We start from the raw sequence: 8,251 nt of genomic DNA on the forward strand, positions 1-8,251 counted from the left end.
AATCATTCGTTAGCAACACAGGCCACACGAGACCAAAGAATGATTGAGAGGAAAATGGAGGGGAGAGAGAGAATGAGACTGATACCGAGTGCACCAAATACAGATTCATTTTTGGCTTTGTGAATGTTCATTTTGATGAATAACGATCGAACCACATCTCTGTCTATATAATATTAAATTCAATAAAATGAATATCGGTTGAAAACATTTATAAAATATGCAAAAAAGAAAGAAGAAAAAACCGAATGACAAGAAAAAAATGAATGTTCATAGCTCGTTTGAAGGTTGTTATGCCACAAATGGTTATGTCTGTCTCGCTTTTTCATCGAGCAAAAATATCGTGTGAACGCAACAGAAGAAGAAGAAAAAGAAAGATGTCGAAGAATTTTTATCGCTTCAATAGAATCAAAGTGACATTCAATTGATAGCATCCGTTCGAATGAATTGCTCATATTTTTTTATTGATTCGAATCAATAAATATGGATTGGACCATGTGAAATTTGTGCTGCAACAAAGCACAATGCCTAACTACATAAAAACCATTTCAGAAAAGAATATATTCCAAAACATTTGCGCTTGCATCAGTTACAAAATTAAATTGCAATTTCAATTGCTTTACATGTCCAAAAAATGTTTGTTCGCCTTGAAACATTGTGAATTTGATGGAATATGACAATAACAAGTGTATTACGCTACGATGTGCACGGTTTATTTTTTATTCTTCTCGTACAGTGCATTGGACTTAAAAAACGGCTAAACGGAATGCGACGAAGCATAAAAACGAAACATACAGAGGCAAAGAGGAAGGCAAAACAACTAATGATTTCAAAAGAATTGAACATTTCATGGTATCACCGCACACCAGTGCTTTTGTGAACCACTTAAGTTTTGATGGCAGTCAATTTTTCATACATTTTCCCATTTCATTTTGAAACGGAGCATGTAGCGAACTCAATGAAATAGCGGACTTGTCGGCACACTCGTGGATTTAGCATTTCACTTGCTTTGGCGATTCGTGAGTTGCCGAAGCATCATATATGCAGTGCACTCGATATTTAACGTGAAAACCTTTATTCGGTACATCGAAGTTGGCCGAAGTATGATTTCGTTTGCACGTAGCGCGTAAGCAATTCACTTGCAATATAACGTGAATCCCTATATACTATATATCGCAAGCGAATTGCTTACGCGCTACGCGCAAACGAAATCATACCTCGGCCAACTTCGATGTACCGAATATAGGTTTTCACGTTAAATATCGAGTGCACTGCATATATGATGCTTCGGCAACTCACAAATCGCCAAAGCAAGTGAAATGCTGAATCCACGAGCATGCCGACAAGTCCGCTGCTTCATTTAGAAAGGGTAACTGCGCTGCTATCATTTATCAGGCAACAGGTCAATTGGAAATCAAATTATACCAAATGTAACTAAAAAACACAAAACCAAACAGGCGAATTCCGACGAAACAGAATGAAAAACAGAAAAAAATGCATACAAGCTCCAAAGAAAGAGAGAGAAAGAAAGAAAAAAGTGTTGAGCTGTGAATGAATGCCACTCAGCACTTAGTCTCTCTTTCTGTTGTTTGATGAACTAAAATGACTTTAACATTCGACCTTTGTCGCCGCGTCATGCTTCGCTCAGGGGATTCACGTTGAGCTTAATTGATGACAGCTCTCCTTTAAAATATTTTGCCAACTAACTAAACCGTTTGATGGCTTTTGCTCAACATATTTACAAGCGATCTCAAGTGCTATCCATTTTGTATGGCATTTATACGATGATTCACACACACAATTCACACCGATTAATGTATCTCTGGGGAATAATCGAATTTTCCTTTTTTCAACTTACTTCAATGCTATTTTTATTTTGGTTTTACATGTTGCTTCGCTTTTCTGTTGTTGCTGTGCGAAGAAAGTGTCATTTTTCGTAGAGAAACAACAAAAGTAGAACATTTCTGAGAAAAAACAAATCAACATCCGATTTTGCAATGGTCCTACTTCATTTTGGGTAGAAAAAAAGACTATGGCTTCCTCTCTTCAAACAAATAAATCCAATCTTGAGCAAATCTAGTTCAGCTCCATCGCGCTTGATACGAACAAGTTCACTTGAGAAAAAAAATAATGCTTTTGTAAGCCATAAAATGCTTTGTCATTTATTGGACTCAAGCATCAGAAAATGTCTCGTAAATATCACCAAATGAGTTGGCTATAAATTACAATTGCACGCGAACTTTTTACACAAAGAAATCCACTTCACCCGGTTATATACCGGAGCTTAAGTCCAATTAACTTATGATTTTCGTCTTATTTGTTGCATCTCTGTTTCTATCGTTTGTTTGTCTTTTTCTTTCTTCTTTATTTGTTCCGTTGACAGCACCAAGATGAGCAACAAAAGCAAAAATATCAGCATTCATCCAATGCACCGCACACTGCACCTTTAATAAGTAAAAAGCATTTTCCATTCGATGCGCCGACGTCACCGCGAAGCGTTCGTACAACGGAAAAGTCTGAAGCACTTTTTACATTTGAAAAGCGCACCGATTTAACGACCACTGACTATGATGACGACCATATCAATGGAAGTGGCTATGAGAATGGTTGCAGCAAAGTGATTGTTGAGGGCAACAAAGTGTACTATCATGGCACGTCGAATTACAAGAGTGATAATAAAATAAGCAATGGCAATGGTGAGGCTCATCGTTACTATCGTCATGACAAATTGGACAAGGAGGATGCATGCGAATCGTCATCAACATCGTCATCGACATTAACAACAACAACCGCAGCAACGATGCAACGTTTAATGCACATGACGGACGAAAACTATTACGATGAACAAACGTACAGTAGCTACAGCAAATATTCACGACGGGACGGACCGTGGAAGAATCGTCATGGCGGTAGTAATAAATCGAATAAAGCAACTAAATCGTATACCACGGATTATGCGGCATTCAATAGTAGTGGCAACAGTAGCGGTGGTTCAAATAAGAAACCGCATCACGGCGATGACACCATGTTCCCGTTCGATCGGGCATCGATGACATACGATTCGATGGGCGATAATAATAGTCCGGAATGGACAAAACGGCATTTATCATCGTATGGTAATAAATATTACGATTCGCCCAGTCCCGACTATGATTATTACGAACAATTCCGTAGTGCACCGAGAAAATCGACCGCATCAAATGTATCGTCAGACGGGCGGCTGCTCAAAGAATTGGCATCACTTTCACGGAAGCAATCATTAAAAATGAGTAATTATGATCCTCCCCCGTCACCATCCAACACTACCAACACCACCAACCACACAACCATTAAAACCGATCAAAATCATCAATTCAAAAACCACATATCCGATTCCGATGCCTTTAGCCTACCTAAGCCAAATGCTAAAACCAATTCTACTTCACCCGAAAATACCACCATTATCACAACAACCACCCACAACAATGCGACGACAATTAGCATTGTCAGTCAATCGTCCAATCTAAGTTGTGCCAATGATCGAACTCATCCAGTTTCCCAATTTGAACAAATCGCATCCAAATTTGATAAAATCCCTTCCAAAGTTTCACCATACGATCGTAAGTATCCGAACAAAAACAACACCTCGAATCCATCCATTCCTCGTGTTTTGTATGTTTATATTAAGACGTTTGACGCGTCAACGAAACCAATGACAATAACAGAGAAGTGACACTTCGAACGAGCATTTTTCGGCTACTTTTACTCCTTTTCGTTGTAGAAACGGCAAAAAGGTTATGCGCCAAAAATTCGCTCTCAAAGTATCATTTTGAAGTGACACACTTGATATACGTGATAAATGCAAAAGAACTTTTTTTGCTGAAACGTGTTGTGCTGTTTCTTTTTTTTTTATCTCGCCTGTCCCATATCAAGCTCATGAACCGGCGGCCACATCACCTGTGCCCGATTTGCGTGTTGATTTTTTCTCCGAACCAATGGATCATTTACAAAAACGTCATTCTTATGTTGAAATTACGATGAAACAAATCAGTGCATCGGATATGTCGCCCAGCATGAGCAGCACAAATATTAGCATTGCAAACGCTGGAAATACGTCCGGAATCAATGTAACATCGAATCCGATGGATGAAACATCCACCACTGTCACATGTACAACGCAAACACCGCGCGCCACCATCGTTGTTCAACAGGTAATTGCTACCAGCTTTAAACACACACACACACACACACAAACAAAATATGAATTAATTTGATGCTATTTTTATTGCTATTATTACTTTTTTCCCACATAAAATTAGCTTTGCACTTTTTTTCATTTTGAATAATAGAATTTTTTTTAGTATTGAGCTAGATATAAGCTATTACAATTCACAATCACACAATGTTCACACTGGCTTCATTCAGCGCGGAAAATACACCAAAGACAAATGAGAAAATCCGAGCATTTCCTCTCGCTGCCAGATAGAGAAAATGAACAGCTTGAAAATGCATGCGTCAAACTTGAGCTGTGACACAATGAAACACAAACTAATTTACATTTACTAAACAATGGCACGTTCAAAGTGTATTTGAATTGTGTTCCTTTGTTATTTCCGGCGCTTTGTTGTTTAATTTACAGAGCGCGAGAGCAAATCAACATTGTGAGAAGAGAAACATCAACACATATACATGCATTAAAGCTCAATCGAACAATCATTTTGATTGCACATGCTTTTCGCTTTTTTCGCCTCACTTTTGCACCAAATTCAATCAAGTTTGTATCGCATTTTGCTGTATATTTGATTTAGCGGCGAATATTTTAAAAATGTTATTACATTTGAATAAAAAAGCAGGAATAGCTTGCTTTTTTGCTACTTTTGACAACGGTTTGAATTTCGAAAACATCCAATGGAATTCCCAAGCAAATATTCGATTCGAATTGATTTCTCAATGTACGCAAACAAACACAATGGATTTGATCCTTTTGTTCCAATAATTTTCGGCAAACAGATTTGCTTGTACATGAAATGTGAAAATCAGATCACAATATTTTTGTTTTAAAACAAACGCCATACCTAGATGAGGATTTGATTACATTTCGAGTGGTCACATCATTTGACCACAACTTGTTCATTGATCCGGATACACCGGCATTAATTGGGATGAGTGTGTCATTCGATATCAAACAAAATCGAAGCGCGTTTTATGAAATGAAATAATTACATAAGATATTTTGAACAAAATTCCATTGGCATCATAATGACTAAATCATAAAAAGCTTGGTTCTTCTTTTCACTTTAAACATTTCAAATTATGTGCAAATGACAGTTAGTTAGCATTGAACTTTTATGAATTATGTTAATTCGAAAAATCTGATTGAAAAAAAACAACAAATGCCCTCGCGTGTTATGAAATGATTGCTAAATCAGCAATCTGATTAATTATTATTCATGGTTATGAATCAGTTCAGAACTAATGAAAGTTGTTGCAAGTGATTTCGATTCGCATTGCAATAACAATGTACTGATTTTGTTGCAATATTTCAGCTCAGCTTTAATTTAGTCTCTGATTTCATAAAAATCATCATTGAAATAAAATCCATCACCTGAGCGCTTGATTTGATTATTCAGACGCAATTAATATTTACATAGCTCTTATGTTTCCAGTAAACTCGAAATACTGGCTGATTATTTTTTCATCTCCCTTATTGTGTCGGAATTTCGTTTGGCTCGTTATTTGCTGGCCATTTTATATTTCAAACGGCTTGTTATATTGTTGTTTAATTACTATATTTTATGTACATGTATACAATTTTCGAGTTGCATTTTATTTTCGTTTTCCAATATGCTGTCATATCTGGTCTAGGGCTGTGTTCATTTTTAGCACTACATGAAATGTAGAGCTACTAATCTGCTTTCTTTTTTTTCTTAATACTTTTTGAGTGATGAAACAAATTATGGTGAATTTGAATTTTATGCTCATATTTTTTATTTAATTCAAAACAGTGGCACTAACGACAAATAAGTGCACAATATCTCAAAGCGCCAATCAAATTTTTATGATAAAATGTTTTTTTAAATATTACATTTATCAAGCTTATTTCGTACAGTATTTTCTGGGTCTTGAACAGAATTAAAGTGAATTTCGATTCTATCATTCGATTACGTTACTTAAAACTCAAGAACGGAGCGAAGCGAAGCACTGCGGTCTTGGTTTTTTAATCTATGAGAATGTTGGGGTGTAAATGGTTGCGGGAAATGTTTCGTTCATTTTATGACTGGTTTGATGGCAAATGCGATGTTTGATCAGTAAATTTTCGTTTTTTGTACGTTTGTTCTACCATTTATTTGCCCATGAATGCTTAATTGTATCAAAGTGTATTTTTTTGTTGGTTATCCAAAAGGTCAGAGAGTGAAATTGGATGTGTGACCACTAAGCTGCTTTTTTATGTGCCTACATGCGTGCATGTATGTTCAAACCGCATTTTTCAATAATGTTCACTTGAGCTGCCTATATGACTTTTTGGATGTTGCTTGTTGAGCGTAGCTTTTAATTATTAAATACATTACTCTTTTTTTCGTCGTAATCGCTGACGAGTGATTGCCAATACATTTCATCGAATAAAATTTCATTAAATCTTTTAAAACACAGCCGACCGATACAGTTGATAACTAAAGTCAAAAGCTTTTAAGGCACTCTAAAAGCGGAATTAAATGAAATATTTATAATACATGTTCCGATATATATTTTTTTGAAGAAAAAAAAACAAAATTGGCTCTGTCTATGACATTTCACTTCGTTTGCTTAGTTTCATTCATATGTGCGCCGCTATGTTGCGAGATTTGCAAGCAATTTTATGCAATACTTCCCACTAGTGCTTAATTACTACTCTATGACGAGACTGGCAGTCCATCAGTCAATTACATTGCTTGGACAGCCTTTTGCCACAGTAAATTAGGGTTAGTGAAAGAACTAAGACCATAGTATCGAAACGACAAACAGATTGAAGAGAATGAACAGTTTCTTTTTCATGTACAGTTTACTGAATTCAGCCAGTTAATGTAATCCTTTTTAAGATTCAAATTTGAGAATGAAAATATGAGAGAAATATTTTGCAAGTCAAATTCAGGCAAGATCGAATGAGATTTATTCAATTTTCTTTTCAAAAAATTTCCAAATTTTTTAAATCAATTCTTCTTACTGCGCTAATCTAATAAGAAAAATGGTATTTCGTTTACATTCATTTTCGAAAACATTTAATTGTTATAATCCTGAGTTTCTTTACATTGTGACAAATGAATAGAGGAGAGAAAAGGAAAACGCTCCGTACACCAAAGTCCATCCAATTACTATACTAATTCGTACTTTTATTACTTCGATTAAATTCAAAATAGCTAAGGATCCATTCGGTCGGAATATAAACTCTGTGCGTTTTGTTGAAAATAACAAAATCCGCAATCTCTTTAAGAACACCCTTGATGGTATTAATTCCAATAAACTTAATACCATTATTTACAAGCTATGAATTTAAAATCCGTTGTGATGAACCATTCCAGGTTATTTTAAAATGTTTAAGCTATAGAGACGCTTAAATGGATGAACTCATAGCGAATATTTTCATTATGCAAAACATGTATGTTTTTTCCGACAATTCACACTCATTGAAACAATATTTGTGTAAACGCATCGCGGTTGCGTATCCATTCTAAAAAAATAATTCTGCATTCATCGTATTTCTTAGAATTAAATCGCGGTGCAACAAAAATCTAATGAGTTTAACAATTTTTCGGTTTGAGGTATGAAGTAACAGACACAAATGTAAGAAAACCGAACATCTGCTGAAATGCCGCCGGATAGCGCATCAGTTGCATTTATTTCATCAGTGCAATTGAATTTATCGAATGTGTATCTAGTCAGTGTGATTTGCGTTCCCAATGCAATAAAAACTATGTAGTCGTTTAACTTTCAATAGAATTTGGCTAGCTCGTGACAAAAGAGGAACAACAATTAATTAAAGCGTGTCTATGTATTATGTAAAGCCCCATCAGCTTTGTGTACAATTAAATTTGATGTTTACCTGCTCATATCCATTGATCCGGCTTGAGCTCGGATACATTATCGGCCTCGAGCTTTTGTTTCGCAATCCCGATATTCGATAATAAAGTCAATGAGTTCAAGTCATCCATTTTCCAAGCGCGATAATTCCTGTTCCGAAAATTGAATCTAAATTTCAGTGGATGAAACGCAGAAAAAATGAAAACAGACTGGAAATTAC

General features: G+C 35.8%; 1 protein-coding gene across 1 annotated transcript; it reads left to right on the top strand.

The window, feature by feature from the left end:
• Positions 1-2,380: 2,380 nt before the first annotated feature.
• Positions 2,381-4,187, top strand: LOC129570867 (uncharacterized; the record flags this gene model as incomplete). Its single annotated transcript, XM_055450590.1, has 2 exons — positions 2,381-3,596; positions 3,910-4,187. Coding segments are annotated over 2 exons (1,494 nt in total), but the record flags the coding sequence as incomplete, so codon positions are not given.
• Positions 4,188-8,251: the final 4,064 nt, after the last annotated feature.

The sequence above is a fragment of the Sitodiplosis mosellana genome, unplaced genomic scaffold (assembly GCF_009176505.1).
Source record: "Sitodiplosis mosellana isolate CC-2019 unplaced genomic scaffold, AAFC_SMos_1.0 Smas_scaffold_463, whole genome shotgun sequence".
Taxonomy (NCBI): domain Eukaryota; kingdom Metazoa; phylum Arthropoda; class Insecta; order Diptera; family Cecidomyiidae; genus Sitodiplosis; species Sitodiplosis mosellana.